The sequence below is a fragment of the Colobus angolensis genome, unplaced genomic scaffold (genome assembly GCF_000951035.1).
Source record: "Colobus angolensis palliatus isolate OR3802 unplaced genomic scaffold, Cang.pa_1.0 Scaffold306, whole genome shotgun sequence".
NCBI lineage: Eukaryota > Metazoa > Chordata > Mammalia > Primates > Cercopithecidae > Colobus > Colobus angolensis.
The window spans coordinates 3,256,384-3,274,665 of NW_012116333.1; the positions used below are offsets into that span (position 1 = coordinate 3,256,384).

At 36.2% G+C, this 18,282-nt stretch overlaps 1 protein-coding gene across 8 annotated transcripts in view; it reads right to left on the reverse strand.

Annotated features, from left to right (window-relative positions):
- Nucleotides 1-18,282, reverse strand: part of PARG (poly (ADP-ribose) glycohydrolase) — a 146,180-nt gene that overhangs the window by 39,603 nt on the left and 88,295 nt on the right. For all 8 annotated transcript variants that reach the window (XR_001002707.1, XM_011950376.1, XM_011950379.1 and 5 more), the window contains 3 exons: nt 11,758-11,837; nt 7,428-7,488; nt 3,708-3,783 (listed from right to left, as the gene is read on the reverse strand). Coding sequence is in view for 7 of the 8 variants with exons in the window: in XM_011950376.1 (XP_011805766.1) it covers nt 3,708-3,783; nt 7,428-7,488; nt 11,758-11,837 (217 nt within the window). In the remaining variant the exon portion in view is untranslated. The remainder of the gene's footprint in view (nt 1-3,707; nt 3,784-7,427; nt 7,489-11,757; nt 11,838-18,282) is intronic.

Consider the following 18,282-nt stretch of genomic DNA (forward strand, 5'->3'; position numbering starts at 1 on the left):
TCTAAAGAATTGAAAAGTTTAGTAGTCAACTTTTTGGGTAACCTTTTCCAACCTTATTGTAAGAATAAAGAGATCGAATTTTTTTCCTTCTAAATTCAACCCCAAACCCCAAACTACATGAACATTACAAATTATTTTTTTTAAATATAACTAAGGAAAAAAGGAAGAAAAAAAACCCCAGTATAGCAACAAAGATTCAATTAAATTAATATTTCCAATTAGGTTGGAAACTTTTATGCTTCATGTGGAGTAGTATGATGGGATCCCCAAACTCCTACTAATAAAGAAGAGATACACACTCCTCCAGAGAAGCGAACTCAACTTGCTGGCATTATTTCCATTTGTCCAGTGCGTCCAGCACTATGCCAGCCTCATGAGGCAATATGTAAGAAATAGCAACCATCTTTCCCTTAGTGAGACTATCTTAGGAGTTAGATTACACACACACACAACTTGTGTACATACACAGTCATACACACAAATAAAATAGAATTGACTAAATACCATGAGGCTTATATGCTTTCAAACTATTTTAAAATATATGATTTCTTAAAACTTCAGTGTTCTTTAAAGCAACTGATACTAAATGACAATCTGAAGCCTATTTTATGAAACAGTAAAACAAGAGTATGAATTGTTTGATATGTAAAAATATATGTGAAAAGACAGAAATTAATAGAAGTCTTCTTTTACCATAGAATAACTTAGAAAATACTAAAACATACCACTGAGTAACTTCAAATGAGTCACCAGAGAGAACTGCATATTTGGATTTGTATTCTGGAGTACTAAAACCAATGCTAAAAAACCAGAGTAACTTTTTAGCTTATATAGGAAAATAATTTTGGTGAAACCAGTCTGCTGATTAGAATTAGTTACTTACTATATATGAGGTCTATGGGCACTGGGTGATTCATGGCTTAAACTGTCCAATTCAATAAATATTTACTGAGTATTGTGCTGGGAATCACTGGATACAAAGATGAATAAGATATGTATGGTTCCCCGCCTCACGGCATTTGCAATTTAGATAGCAGTTAGAATAAGCATAAGCTGAATGAGAAGATGATTATTAAAGAGCTTGTTACTATGTATTTGATACTTCCTAAAAATACAATTAACTAAAATTGGGGCATGGGAGGAAGATAGGAAAGTTTTACAAGCGGATGTGGCAGCTGACATGCAGGCTGAGGGCATAGCTGCACAAGGACACAGGGCAAAAAAAACCAAATGTAAATCACCGCTGAGGAGAATGGTAAACAGATTCCTCATGCTTGCCCGCATTGTAGAGTAGGTGGAGGCTTATAGTTGGTGATAAGGTGGTCTGACGTCTAGGGAATTTTTACTCAATTTCCCTCTGAAGGTTCTGGGAAAGATTCAAGAAACACCTGGACCTATGTTTTAGGAAGATATTTCAGGCTAGAGTTTAAAGAATAAATGGAAAAGTGTAAAACTAAAAGTAAAACGGCTGGTTAGGTGAGTACTGAATAGTTTATACAATCACTACTAGGGCCTCAAACAGGAAAATGGTAAAGGAAAGAGAAGAAACTCAGTAAAGAAATAAAATGGACTGTACTTGAGAACTAAGAGACTGGCTGAGTGCCTAGAAGTATAATGATATTGTGACTACGAATTTGAAATAGACGAGGTTTAAGATTGGTCTAACTTAATTTTTACTGAAATAAGGTACATAACAAAAATAAAAAGATAAGCTCTATCCAACTTATGTACTACTTGATAATGATCATGAAATACATTCAGTGTGTATGCTATTGTTTATGCTTTGAATAAAAGGTCAACATTTGTTAACCTGAAAGGTGTGCACAGAAATAAAAACACTAAACTCAGTATGTCTCTAAAAGCCGGAGTCTTTTAGAAAACCAAAGTTTTACACTTAAAAAAGTTCTTAACAATAAAGACCCTCTGCAAAAGTTGAGAAAACTGTTCTAGTACATGAAAACAAGAATGTGAGTGCATCTTTATTTTTAGCCAGTTATTTTCCAAGTCACTTTAAAGCTACTCGTTCAGATTACTCAGATTCTGAATTACAACTTGATGAAAAGACAGGAATGACAACGCTCCTCAGAGTGGTTTTTTGTTGTTGCCATTCAGCATAATGTAATTTATATGCTACATAATGAGCTCTGTCGTATTGCAATACAATATTCCCCGATCTCCTGGGGAGACATGGCATGGGTAGGGAGAACAATTAATAGCAAGAAGCCCTTACAGTATTCTTTTAATCTGCTGAGGTCTCACATTTCATCTACAATATATTCCAAGGAAGTGGTAAGGATCTCACCCTTAACTGTTGTCAAATAATTCCTTGCTGAATTGTACTGTAATGAAAGGTCAGTATTCCTGTGGTCCTAACCAGCCATAACTTTGTTTAGTTCATGTGTATTAAGAATCTCTCAGTTTATCCAAGACTTTAAAGATGGAAAGAATTTTATCAAGAGGGGAATGTGGGGGGAAAAGTGATATTAATTCGAACCAATATTTAAGCATATTTTAAGATTAGTTTTAAAACAGAAAAAAGGTATAGGAGTAAATACAAATTTAAATATGTTTTGTTTTTGTTTTTCCAAAGTAAGCACAGGAAAAATATTAATTCAGCTATCCTAAGTATTTTTATTTATAAGCTCAAATAACCACTGGGAGAAGGTGATTTCGAATAAAGTATAGTTTGTCTCATTGAAGATTTTAATTACAAATATGTCCAAATAAAAGGCCATTTAAAAAAGAATCTGTTTCATTTAAATAATAACTAGACACAAATTTTATAGTAAGCATTAAGTTATTCAAACAAATCAGTCCGGGCAGGCAACTGCTTTCTTTAGATTCTGAACCAATATAAGCACCAAATAAGAATCTAGGAAGAAAAATAAACTATTATCAGTATAAATGAGATGGTATACAAGCTTCTTTCAAAGAAAACTCAGTTTACAATGCTCTTATAAATGGGATAAGAACACAAAACACTAACATTTTGTCTCTGATTAGTGAATTTTAAAGCAGCACTATAAATCAAAAGGTTAGGTTAGATATTACTATATTTTAAACATGGGGTTTTTGTTAACCCCTTTCTCCAAAAATACTTTTTAAAGGTAAAAGTAGTAACAGATTATTAACAAAGATTGAGGGGTGGACAGAATTACCTGCTTTTAACAGGGAAAAGACATAGCAAGCATAGCTAGCTCATGTGTATGAAACTGTTACATATGAGAGACAGGCCTTTCTTATCAATCAGTTTTAGACGTCTGGCCCCTCAACCTAAACAAAGCTGTTGGTGGCTGAAAGACATCTCAATCTGGTCATCAAGTAGGGCAGAGCAAGAAGAGCCTTTAAGGAAAAAGAATAAAAATGCTTGGCGACAGTCTGTCAAGACTATACCCTGGGAACTTCCTCCACTGTCAACCTACAATCGATGTCTGAACCAAGAGGCTGATGCTGTCCAGATCTTGGGACTTTCTGTCAAAGGCTTTTGAGAGAAGCACATGTAAGAAACAGAGAGTATACAACAGCAAATAACATTACCAAGCCTGTCAAAGTGATCTGTTTGGTGTTTTTCTTCATTCAGCTATCATGCTTCTTTGCATTAAATCAGTTTAGGAGACAAATAAACAGCTTTTCAAATTTCTTTTGCTGTCAGAAGTCTGAGAAGAAAAAGTCCCAATCATACATAGACACTACTGAGATTCACCTACCTGTAGCATGCCTCGGCCATTTTCTTCTATGGTACCTTCGTAAGTGACATGCAATCGTGTCAAGGGTTTTTCACATCTACAATGTAAAAAGACATTCCTTTACTTATTATTTTAATGACAAGTGGTTCACTGCGGACAAATGTGAAAATATAGGTAACTATTCAAAAACTGAAACCACCCCAAATCTCAGAAGTCAGAAACAGATGCCTACTGTTAACATTCTCGGTACTGATCCTCCTTATTCAAACATGTAAATATACATATTTAAATTAAAATGAGATAACATATTGTTTGAAACATGCTTTTCCTCTAAATAGTATGAGAGTGTTTATTTTTTAAAACAGTTGAAAAACATTGCAAAATATTAAAAAAATTAAGATCTATGAAATTTTGTTATGGCTAGGGTTGGCAATCTGAGAAAAAATGCAGAAAAAATTTGGCAATAAATCATACATGATTCTCATATGGCTTCTATTTTGTTTTCACTGTTTGATAACCGTGTGTGTGTGTGTGTGTGTGTGTGTGTGTGTGTCTTGATGAAAATACATGCCACAGAAATTCTGAACAATGGTATTTTTCTATTAATAAGGTTAACAGATAAACCTAGCATCTATAATTCAGAAGGCATAATTATTTTCTTTCCCTTTCAACCATGGTCACTGAGATATTTACTTGACTTAACGTTAGACTAACAACAAATTTCACTGTATTAATGGCATTTGTTAACATTATTTTGCTTATTAAATATTTTTCCCCTGATCACTTACTGAATAAAAAATATAAATTATTATGAATGAAATAGAGGAGATTCAAAGTTCTAACTCACGTAAGAGTGCCAATAATCTTTTTTGGGAGGGAGGAGATGATTATATTTTTAGAAAATAGTCTAGGAGGTTAGCTGGAAAAGTACTGAGAATTGCTTGATTCCTTCCTGGTCTCAATGAGTTTAAATACATTTCTGGCAAAATTCCAGACCAACAGGCTGACAGCTTTAACTCAGAAGGTAATTCTGCACAGGTTCTGTCTAAGAGCCTTATTTGTATTAACTCATTTAATCCTCTCAACAACCCTATTACTATCTCCTTTTATAGAAGGGGGAACAAAGCACAGAACATCTAAGTAAGCTAACCAAGACTAGTAAATAAAGCAGCAGAGATGTGAAACTAGGCAGACTCATTCAATGGTCCAGGCTCTGAATCAGTATGCCATACTTTTAGAAAAATTACTTTCCCGGTCTCTTGTAGAAAACGGTATCATAAGTTTAATATATATTTTTTAACTTCCTTTTTTTGGTCCTACTTTCCTAGCCATTTTATTCAGAGGAAGACCCTCCCTGTGAGCATACTACTAAAATCTCTGGGCTGTCAGTCAAGACTTCAGAACAGGAATTCCATCTGTTGTCAACTATTCTCCATGACTGAAACTAGAAATTTTATAGTATAGCTCTTAATAAAATTATGAAATTGCTAGAAACTTTTTCTTGGTTTTGTTTTGAAGCATTTTCTAACTTCCCAATAGGTCATCCTCTAAACTCCTGCCCCAGGAGTCAAAGACATAGATGATTCTGGCTCCCTGTGATTAAGCCTGGCTAAAGTATTTGCTGATAATCAAAGGGTTGACTATAACATGCCAGAAACTTGGAATTCAGTCCCAACTCCTGGCACCCATTTAGCCCCTTACTCTTGGGAACACCAACAATCCTCAACTTTTCTTCATTCTCCCTCGTTAAGTGAATGCATGTTTCTGGTTCTGTCGAGTCTCAGAGACTGATTTTAATTACATTCTCCAACTCACTTATGAAGCAGCTAAAACAAAAATGAGATCAATGAAACAAAAATAAGTTAAATTCTGTCTATCAAAACTAAGGGGACAATCTCGGTCTCACTTAGAGGCAAAGTTACCGTGTCTCATTGACACAGCAGCCTTGCCAGTCTCTGCATTTTGACCTGTTCCTTCTCTCCCACATGGTGGTATACAAATGGGTGTTCTTTCATACTAGCTTCAAATGAGTATCAGATGCAAAGTAGAGATCCTGGATGACTTAAAAATAAGCCCTCAGATTGATCTGTAAAATCACCCAAGTAACAGGAATAAAACATCTGCATTCCTATTAGAGATTAATAGAAGAATGAAGAAAAACAATCCTCTGCACCATAGAGATGACACAGCAGAATGGTACTTTTAATTCCAGGCACCGTATTTTAAGAGGGCCCAATGAATGGGAGTATGTTAAGAGCAGAGATAAAGGGTTTAGAATACATATTACATGTGAAATAGAAGAAATGAATCAATTTAGTATGAAATTGTGTGCACTGTTAGAGAGGGAAGTAGGTCAAGAAGCCATTAAGATACATGAAGAAGGGTCAGATGCTAAAACTACAAATTCAGGTGTATTTATGTTGCTCCAGAAGGAAGAACCAGGAATGGTGGAGAATGAATGCAGAAAACATTTTTAGTGAATGAAAGCATGAGATGATAACACAAGCAGCCACCATTGGAACAAACTGATGTGAAACAGCAGATTTCCCATCACTGAAGCTATCCAGTCTCCGTCCATGGCAGGTATTACAGAGCTGATCCAAGAGTTTAGTAGGCGGCTGGGGTTTCTTTCAGATCTAACATGCCATGATGCCAAAATGCTGTACATGTTCTCATCTTTTTCAAGCTTATTTTTTTTTCTCTCTTCAGGTTGCTTAAACTTTTATCTACTTCCCTCTATTAATAATCATCTAAACCATGCACTCAAGTCTTCTGAAGTCAATTTCTTTATCTTTCACTTCACTTTATCTTTATCTTCACTTTCACTTGATGGATGAAAACAATGCAGGAAAGCCACCTAAGCACATATGACTTCTCAAGTTAACTTTTAAAAAGTGATTTCCATTCATCACTAATTCCAAACAAAACAATTACACACTATCATAAAATTATTAGAAAATTATTAGAAAGTGAAAATGAGAGGCATTGGTTAAATATGTTTAATATGCTTGTTTAATATGCTTCATCATGTCCTCAAACATATTTAAAAAGTTAATCCACACTTCTTTAAGTGTATTGGGGGACTTGCTTTAGATTAAGAAATAGTTAACTATTTCAGGACCCTTCTTTAAGTGTATTATAACTATTTCAGGACACTAAGGACCCTACAAATCTGAATTAGCTCAGATTGGCTGCTATTTCCTCAATATTTTCTGATAAATAAGAAACAAACAGAAAATACCAACTTCCACAAAATCTACCAGTAGTACACAAGGGCAGCCAAACTTCAAAATTCTTGCCACTCAGACAAACTCTAAACAGTTACTGTTTACTAAAATGTAAATAATAAAAAGACTTCTCTCAATCTTGTCCTCCAGAAAGAAAAGCCATAAAGTTCAAACACTAACCAAAAAAGAGGGTAAGGAGAAACATTTAAATACTCGTGTTCCTTTTATTAGTGTCTTCAAATACAACACTCCTCAATTCTAAACAGGACTTTCTTTCAGAAAACAAAACCAAGACAAAATGGTTGAAATCAAAGGGTTATAGACTTTGATTTAAAAGGCATGACCTTTTCAAAAATGAGAGCTATTAATGGATCATTTATGAGAAGAAATTCCCTGGCACTAGGATAATTAGAGGTTGGAAAACCATCTTTCCAGGTGCTATAAAATAGAATCCTCTCATGGTGAAAGAGTCCTTCTAATTCTAGGGGTCTAGTATTATTTTTATTATTGTTACCTTTCCCATTCTGGAAAATCTTCAAGACTCTGTCTTGTAAATGTCACCAACCCAGTAGGTTCTACAGAAGCAATAAAAGAAAAACATACCCAAAATAAGTTTCAATTTTGAAAAGATTATACACACACACACACACACACACGCGCACACACACACACACACACACACTCAGTAAAAGAACAGGTCTAACATTGGCTATAAAACTAATCAGGAAATACAAAGTCTAGTACTGGAAAATAACAGAATATTGATTGAAAATAATATTAACTTTACAGTAGAAACTCCTATAAAATAATAAGACTTCACTAAACAAAACTATACAAACAACAGCACAACAGTAGGATTTGAGTGCTGGTACTTTCTGGTAAAGTGTTTGAAGCTGAATACTTTTTTTTTTTTTTTAAAAAGCACTGAAAAAAGGATGTATAACTGGTACAGCTTATGCAATAAAGACAAAATTGAATTCAAATTTGTAGACTCCTTTACAAAGAAAGGACTTAACCCTACATTCAAAGACTGGTGAATAAATACACATTTATATACTTTATGGTAAAGTGAAATGCCACAGATTTAAAAACGAAATCATTTGCACATCCTCTGGAGTTAGTACAGCTAAGTCCCGGGCTTAGATAGTGGGCAATCACTCTACTTGTCAGTCGCAGTCTTAGCCAGAGGAGAAATTACTGGTTCTAAGAGTTTACAGAACAAAGATGACATATTTTTCAAGAAGCAATAAATTTGGGAGGATTAAGATGAAGTACTATTAATGCAGTCAATAATTTTAGAGGATGAGATCCTTTTCTAGTCAGATTTACTTTTTTAAAAAAAAGCTAGTAGCAAAAGAAACAAGTAAATCAGCTGGCCAGAAGTAATTTGTCTGATTCAAATCAAAGAACAAACTAAAAAGGCCATGCCATTTCTGTTTTCTTGAATAGAAAAAAAGCTCTTAAGGAAAGAGAGAGATGTCAGGAACTATTAGTGATGGCGGTGTCTAGCCCAGTGAAAGCCTGGCCATCATTCCATTCCTACGCACAATTCCACATTTCCTTGTTCTCAGTCAAAAGCACGAACCGCTCAAAAACCATATGGAGCAGTTGCAGTAGAAAACAAAATTTTTTCTTAACATGGGTCTTACATTCTTTAGATATCTAATCTTAAGATAAATGGGTAACATATTTAAAACTCACAAGTAAGTGGTCAAACAACTCAAACACTAGAGAAGCAATTCCATGAATATGATAGAAAACATCTCTCTTGTCATTCGGTAACTTAGCAGAGAAGTAAGAACATCAAATGTTCTTCATATATACTAGGAGATGCTAAGAGAAATTCATAAACACTGCTGGCAAAGCAAGAAAAGGCAGAAGAACATGGTTTCTTAGATTAACAAAAATGCCCTGCGAGCTTTCTTTCATAACAAGGCAACTTTCATCTTAGAATAGGATACGCTGGTTAATCAAATACTTCCCATAATAAAGTCACAATATATACTACCTACAGGTCATAAATTTTCAAAAACCTGATCTATAAGATACTTTATCTAAAACTATATAGAAAATAATTTAATTTGGAATGCTCTTTAAAATATTTCAGTCTCAAGATCTTCATCAAATATAAAATATACATGTTTAACAACACTGAAAAGTTAGTCCTGATGGAATTCTATTTTTATCAATTCTAAAAGGCATGTTTTTTCACATATTACGTTTCCGAAACTGGAATCATCTTTTAGGAGGTATCTTACCATAGGTCTAGAGGTGAATTTTCCCAGAAAAGATGTGCATCTGCTTCTGCTGTCATCTGGGAGCACTATCAGCCTGATATCATCCGAATTAATCCTTTGTGGTAGGCCTTTGTGGACCACACTGGTGGTGAGGCTGCACACCCAAAGCTTAGGGCTTGTGGTTCAAATTCTCAGAGAAATGTTTTTTTTTCCTTTCTCTATTTAGAGTCAAGGTTGAGACTTGCATGTTTCTTTATGGTCCCTTTTCTGGATGATAAATTAATTTCTCAATTATTCTTAGGTGTACCAGCCTCGTGGGTCAGGTCTCCTACTAAACTCCCTGTCCGGAGTGTTTTTTTCCTTCTTAGAGGTAATATGACGTAATAGCACTTTTTAAAAATAATCTATGACATCTTAGATTCGATGAAATATGGTATCTTAAATAAGTTTCTGAAGTCTATTGAGTAGGCTCCAGAACTTCTACACGACTCATTATACTGCAACCTCTTTTATTCTCTTTAGTATTTCCTCCTTAAACCGTTAACTTTACATACTGAAGACCAAGAGCAATGTTGTACTGCATTTCTACAAAGAACTTAATTACCATGTGTAGTGAAGAAGTCAGGAAATAAAATGTCTAGTTATAATTTATTTCTTCAAATTCCCAATACTTATAATGGCATATACATTTCTAGTTGAAAAAACAAACTTTTAGCTTTTTCCTCAAAGTATCTGAAATCCTAAAATTTAGAAAGCCAAGTTGGTTTTTAGAGAAGACATATATGATTTGACTCCTAGGACAAAAAAGTAAACTCTGTACTACTTAGTTATAATAATTCTACTTAAAACAGCAACTCAAAGTACTGTGAAAATAAAACAAAACAAAACCAATAGTAATAATTCGAATTAGGCCTAGAATAGCCAAAAAAAAGTAGTCATCTTTTTTTTTTTCTGAGACAGAGCCTTGCTCTGTCACCCAGGCTAAAGTGCAGTGGCACAATCTCAGCTCACTGCCACCTCTACCTCCAGGGTTCAAGTGATTCTTGTGCCTCAACCTCCCGAGTAGCTGGGATTACAGGCTCCCGCCACCGTGCCCGGCTAATTTTTGTATTTTTTTTTTTTTTTTTTTTTTGAGACGGAGTCTTGCTCTGTAGCCCAGGCTGGAGTGCAGTGGCGCGATCTCGGCTCACTGCAAGCTCCGCCTCCCGGATTCACGCCATTCTCCTGCCTCAGCCTCCCGAGTAGCTGGGACTACAGGCGCTGGCCACCACGTCCGGCTGATTTTTTGTATTTTTAGTAGAGATGGGGTTTCACCATGTTAGCCAGGCTGGTCTGGAACTCCTGACCTCATGATCCACCCACCTCAGCCTCCCAAAGTGCTGGGATTACAGGTACGAGCCATCACGCCTGGCCTTAAATAGTCATCTTTTTAACAAATCATTACAAATTCTAATTTGATTTTGTGTCTCATAGGTCCAAATAATTCTGCATTTTAATATTTCATTCAGTACAGGGCACAAATCTGAAATTCAATAAGCTATGAGATAAATAATCCCATTATCAAAGAAGCATATAATTTTCACTTAAATATCAAAATCCTGATAATTGATTTCATTCTAAAAATTTAACAATGTCCAATAGCAACACATTCAAGGGCGAAAATGCCAAGTACACTGAATACAAGAGTAAAAGAAGGATATGAGAAAAATGACCTTAAAATGATTCAAAGACATGTTTTAAGACAATCCTACAACCCAGAACTGAAAAAAAGTCATTTCACTTGACGAGGTTGACCTCACCTACTTAGCACAAAGAAACTTTTGAGATGTTCTGGTTTACATCCACTTGTAGGAAAGGCTACCCATTGATAATAGCTTACATTTATTAAGCATGTATCTTCTTGTTTAATATCTATAACTACCCTATAAGGTACTGGCCATTATTATATTATTTCATAGATGATAAAACTGAAGCTTAGAGGTGTCAAGAAACTTGACTACGGTCATTCAGCTTCTGAGATAAGAGTGGCAATACCAATCTATTATCACTGGTCATTACTAGCATTTGTTGGACATTTACTAATACTGTCTCAGCTGCTATCAGGTTCTGGGGAAGCAAGAATGTTAAGGTTCAATAGAGGAAGATGGAGATACAAAACTCAGTACAAAACAGTTTTATAAGAACTCCACAAAAGGCTTAGGGGGGGCACAAAAGAGGAATGGTTAGAAAAGCAATGCGTTAGTTGACTTATGCAAATAAACTAGTGAATACTTCTTTAAATAAAGAGCATCCAAAATTTATTTCCTGGTCAATATACTTTCTCTGGTTTTTATTCATGAAAATCTTTTGACGTATATTACAGATTTCAGAGAATGTGGGTCTGATTTCAGAGTATGTAAACCCCGCCCCCCTACATTTACAGCACACATTTATGCTCATACACAACATAAGCGTAAAATCTAGGTTATAATGTTGAATCATTACTACTGTTTCAATGTGGTGGGGACAGGAAGGTTTATGTTAAACACAAAATGTTCCTCACATGTTACTTGACTTGAACTGTTCCCATCAGCAAGAAAAATTACAGTAAGAATGAAAGGAATTTACTTTTCTCTGTGACTCTTCTAAAGTAGCAGAAGAGCGTTTTAAGTTTCTCTGGTTTCCTTGATGAACGTCCCTCAAACAACCTAAAAGAGATAAAAAACAAAAGAGAGTGGAAGATGAGTTAAAATGCCTTAATGATTCACAGAACTACATCCATATTGCTACCAAGTAATAAAAAGAAATAATTCTTCCAGAAGACAATTCTGTAATGATAAGAACTGGAAAATTGGTTTAGATTCAAATAGCATCTGGAGAGAACTGAAACCAACTAGAACCAGGCTTCCTCAAAGCTGTTCAAATCAGACGGCATTTGCTACCAACCACATTTCTCCAACCTATCTTCCACCATGGAGAAGGCACCATCTAGCCATCCCAGTCAATTAGGGTCAGTCAGTCAGTGCACAGCTACTTTCTCAATGGCTAATAACATTTACAATTCATAATGTTACTAGGTAGTTTGATAAGTAACAAAAACAGTAGCTGAAAAAAATCCTTATCTGAGTGTTTGTGAGGAAAGGAGAGTGGAGGGAAATGGGGGAAGGGACACAGGCAGGTATAACAAGATATCAGGGCTCAACAATCCTTGTTAATTGAACAACTAGATTCTTTTATGCGCTGAATGTCTGTGCCCTCTCAAAATTTATATGTCGAATCCTTAATCCCTAATGTAGCTAAATTTGGAGATAGGGCCTGAGGGGGTAGTAATGGTTAAATGAGGTCATAGGGGTAGGACTCTAATCTGATAGAACTGGTGCCATTTTAAGAAGAGAAGGAGAGTACTCTCCCTCTGCCATGTGAGGACAAAATGCCAGCCAATCTATAAGCCAGGAAGAAATCCCTCATCAGGAACTGAAGCAGCAGCACCTTGATCTGCAGCTTCTAGCCTCCAGAACCATGAGAAAATAAATTTCTGTTGTTTAAGCCACTCAGTTCTATGGTATTTTATTATGGCAGCCCAAGCTGGCTAATAGAGATCCTTTGCATGATAACTAACACAGTGCCTACTCTGTGTCATCTAGTTTTCAGCAACCCAGACTTGGATTACTTAATTCAGTTTTCTTTGAAATGACATGGCATTGTTATTGGTAACATATAATTCAATTTATTCTGAGGAAAGAAAAGCAGGGCTTTAAAAGCATTATGACCTGAGTAAGTATTCACTAAAAGATTTCTAACACAAAAGCATGCTTTTGAGCATCAGCTCTAGCTTTCCCAAGGCATTTACAAATTATAGAGATTCAGTGGCTATAAATGATGAGGTACTCTTCATCTGCCTCTAGTCATGTGCTCTGACTTTAAAACCAGAAACCCTTCAAGTAAAGTCCATGTTAATAAGTGCTGAAACGGGTAATTGTTTTTCATGATTACAAGAACAAGCTTACGTAACTACGCTGAGAGGGAAAAGTTAATTCCATGAGAAAATCCTATTGAGCAACTGAAATAAATTAGGAAAAGGAAAGGAAATGCAGATTTCAAATGGTTCCGTTTTCAATGATCTGAAATCTGTATTCAGGGCCAATTGCTGTAAAAACAATTTATATGAATATTTATTTCCTAAAAAGAATACTAATGTAGGCTAGTATTTTAACCAAATCTAAAATCAGATCTCTTTTTAAAAATAGTTTAAGACAGCCTGTGTGATAATTTTTACTTATTTAAAAAAACGTATCTTTCTAAAATATTTAATACACATACTCTCATAATCCAGTTGCCAGCTGAAAGAAAGGCTCTTTGACGGTGCAGGTTTCAGTGGCTTCTTCTAGAATAGAGTTTATTTAAGTCAAAATGAAGAAGCCACATGGCAGTTTAATTAAACATCCTATATCAATAAATACGATTTACTAAATGAATACCTTAGGCTCCATTGCAAAATCTCTTTCTAGGCTCACTATGTAGTAGAGGAAAGCAGTATGAATATAAAAGTAGCCACCACCTTTTCCTAGAGATGAACTGATGTACTATACAATTCAATTAAAGGATAAAAGTACTTCAATAGAACTACTGCATAGTGAGGAGAAAATGGCTGTTGCTCTTAAGAAATAATTCTCCAAAACATAGAAAAAGTGTCCCTAGCTTCCATATGTGGTCATCTGTGTATAAAATCACATAAAAGGTCACATACTTCACAACCATGATGACAAATTATTAACTTTAGGAGCCTCGTGAGACTGCAGATTTATTATCCTGGCAAGACAGACTTTCCTGGAAGATTTTATGGCTGTTATTATCTACCACTACAAATGAACACCATGGTTTATTTTGCAGGTCCAAATCTTAAAGGTACAAATCAAGCAGAATCTCAATGTACTCTGTTTATTCATTGCTCCAGTCCTAACTTCAAATCACTGTGTAACCAAATATGCTTTCCCATCTTCCTGATAGAGCAGGGGGAAGTGCGGGAAGTGTGATGATGGCTGCGGGGGGTAAGAAGTGGAGATAAAGTCAGAGGAGATGAAATAGGTTTAAAATTCTTGTGACAATTCTCAGACTTGGCTGTTGTGAAATCTTAAAGTTGTATGCATCGCCACTCAAATAAAATGAATTATCCTGATAGGGAAGCAAGTAAAAATAACATAAATAGACAGGCAAACAGCATGAATGAAAGTCATCCAAGGAGTGATATACAATCTGAGAGACAGCTTTTGGGGGTGAGGAGGAAAACAAAAGGACTGAGGATGGAGCCCAAGAAAGGGGTGAAGGGGGAGAAGAAAGATGGGACAGGGAAGATAGAGAGAAGAGAAAGGCTGATAGAAATGGGGTTAGAGACAGAGGGCACGAGAGACACACACACAGAGAGAAAGACACACACAAACAGGCTCAGAGAAAGTGAGACCTTCTCATAATCATAAAGCATCATTCCCCGTCCCCACTCCCCCTTTTTAATTTAAACTTCCCAACACCTTTCTTTTTTTAGTTTAGATTTTTCAAGTCCTGGGTATGTATATTTGAAGGCACATTTTAGGTCAGCAGTGTGCATACAAACCAGGCCACAATAACTCCTCTGCATGTAGGGAAGACATTTGGGCATTTAATTGAAAGATAATGATAGATTATTAAAGAAATCAAACAGAAAAAGCCAGTCAGGAAATCTTACTTTGTTCTAAACAAAACTGTTTGTATTTTCAAAGACAGAAGTCCGTCAAAGGTCAGATACTTATTAGCTGGTGTTTTTCTTTGCATACTTATTAAGGAGAAACACAGTTGAATAAAATCTTTCCCTGAATGGAATACTGATAACATTACTGGAATTTTATTCTAGGTATATCCATCCTCACCCCTGCCACAACCCACTATGCCATTTCAAGTTAAGTAATAATCCCATTAGTATACAGTAAATCAAGCCCAAAGCACTACAACCTCCATTTTAAAATACGAGCAAGTGATAATCCGGAACCCAGCCAGAAAGTCATTCCTGGCTCTTCTGTGAGGCACTCTGCCATATGGCCCCAGCAGCATTTTCAATCCAGGGAAGAGGCAGATGTAAAAACCTCCTGGGTTGACCACTGCTGAGACCCACAATTTATCTCTGACCATCTAGTTTCCATGCAAACTCAGAAGCATCAATGCTAATCACATTGGAAGCCTTTATATGAATGTTTAGGACTTGAAAGGCAAGCAGGGAAAAAGGTCAGGGGTATTTAATATAACTAAGCAGGCTAAAAGAACACAGCAATAAATAAAAAAGGGAAGACTTATTCAATTTATTGATGTCAGCCTCCCAACACATACTTTTACCATTTTTCTTATTCAACTAGCTAGCCATACCTCTTTTGAGATTAAATACACTCTCACACACACAACTCCCCACTGTTAGAAACTATAATTGTAAATAGAAACTATGCATAAAAGGAAATAACACAATAAAATGCTACATAATCAGCTTAACAAATGGCTCATCAGATTAAGTACTGGATCTTTCAGAAGCTACATGAAAGTGGGGGGACTTTCGGTTGTTTGGCATTTCTGGAGCACTCAGAGCATTTTGCTCATGACAAGCATTGAGATATAATAAAAGAACACTGAGTTTGAGCAGAAGACAGTGATCAAGTTCCAGTTATGCTAACAATTCATTTACTCTCCCTGAACCTTATCGTAGAGAGGTTTCCCTACCTAGAAAATTCCACAGACACAATCAAAGCAAGTCATCAAAAGACAGCATCAATGGTGATGTACAATCGTTGTTCCTATTATTTGCTAGCTTAGGCTCATTAAAACACACACCATCTCACAGTGAAAGGCAAGTGCAGACATTCTGGCTGCTTAGGATTCTCTATAACATTGTGGAGACTAACACTGGGTTACCTGCCTTAATTCATTTTCCGTGTTCTGGTATCCAAAAGAACATCCATCACCTAGGAAGACAAGAATATGCCTGATTTCAAATCTTCAATGGAACTACTTAAACTCTTATTTGGTGAGAATGCTATCTGCTGCCAGCTTAAATTCGTCACGGTCACTCTGGACTTACAAATGGCTTTAATTCATTTAATAGATCAATAATTATTTCTAAAAATAGTTCTAATTTTTGACTAGCCATGAGGTAAGAATTATTAATTCAGTTCATTCAAAGGGAGACTGTGTAGCAGAATGGTTAAGGACACAGATTCTCAAAGGAGACTATATCCTGCGTTTGAATCCCAAGTCTACCAGTTACTGTGTTAACCTGGTGAAGTGATTTCCCTCTCTAAACTTCCATCTCATTTTAACAAAGAGAGTAACAACAATTCCTAATCAATATCTAATTCGTATGGTTAATGTGGCAAGTAAATGAATTTCAGATAATGCTGAGTAAGCTAAGGTACTTGAGCTAAAATAAGGCATTATATAGTGCCCAGGCAAAAAAAAAAAAAAAAATCAACATTCATTTACATAAAGTAGTTGTACTGTTCTAATTAATAGTCCCTTCATTTAAAAAAATGGCCCAACCTTGATTCCCATCCATCCCAACATGCTTTCAGTGCTAACTAGCTCAGTCTTCAGGATAAATGACCATGTACAATGAAAAAGATAAATCTGCCATCACCAAGAAGCCCCAGACTTCCCCACTCAGAAGTCTGGCTGAAAAACAAAGGTCTTTTAAAATTAAAATATATATTAAAATTGGCCCAGTGCAGTGGTTCATGCCTGTAATCCGAGCACTTTGGGAGTCCAAGGCGGGCTGATCACAAGGTCAGGAGATTGAGGCCATTCTGGCTAACACGGTGAAATCCCATCTCTACTAAAAATACAAAACATTAGCCGGGTGTGGTGGCAGGCACCTGTAGTCCCAGCTACTCAGGGGGCTAAGGCAGGAGAATGGTGTAAACCCGGGAGGCGGAGCTTGCAGTGAGCCAAGATCGCGCCACTGCACTCCAGCCTGGGCGGCAGAGCGAGACTCCGTCTCAAAAAAAAAAAAAAAAGAAATAAAATGCTATATGCTGAGTAAAGTAAAATAGGGTGAAGTAGACACAATGACAATGTGTCTATGGAGGTGTAATTGGAAAGAAGCTATCCACACTAGCTTTTTTGGAAAAGCCTCAAAAAATCCATGAAATTCCACCCCTCAAAATCACATTACAAAGATTGTCCACTCTTTTTAACTTTGTGTTCAGCTTGATTTCTGACAACTGATTTGTTCTTCCCCTAACGCTTTATTCTTCTGCACATAAAAGTAATACCTGGGCTGGGCATGGTGGCTCACGCTTCTGAAACAGGTTCTTTATATACCTGCAATTGCAGATTTCAATGCTCTGTGTTTTCTCTCAATTCTACCTCAATTACTAACAAAATCAGAGGTAGAAGCTATGTTTGATTACATGTGGCTTAAAAATGAAACATCTCGTAATTCCTAAGACTAAGATATAATATGAAAAGTAAAAGACAACAGACTGAGAACAAAGCGTCTAAATTATAATCTTAGCACTCTGCCACTAACCAGCTCCATCACTCAAAACAAGTCACTTAATTCTCAAATATTTCACCTGTAAAATTTATTTTCATTCATTCAACAAGCATTTATTGAAGGCCTACAATGCATGAGATTTTGTGAAAATAACAAAGAAGAGGACAGTTAAGATCTCTGCCCCACTGAAATGATTAAATAAGCAATTATGAAGTAGTCTAGGTGGTACAGTAGGAAAAGTAGGGGACAGTAAAGGCGCACATCTGGTTGTACAAACCTAAGAAGTACCCTGGATGCCTCTCTCCACCCACAAACCAACTCTGTCCATCACCATCACTCTGGCTACCCCTTCAAATGTCTCCACACCTCTGTCCCCTCCCCTACACTATCCCAGTTACCACCCTCTATCCTGGTGCATTGCAATAGCCTCTCCAATTGGGTAAACTCAGTTACTCTGCCCCCCTCTGCTTGATTCCCACATTACAGCCAAAATAAACTTTTGAAAATGTAAATTTGAACACGTGTGCTAGTCTCCCTCTACCCCCATATCTAATCCTCCAATGACTTCCAATTGTTTTCAGATGGCCTAGTGAGGCACAGCATGCTCTAGCCTCCACCTACTTCTGCAGCCTCTCCCATCTCCATGC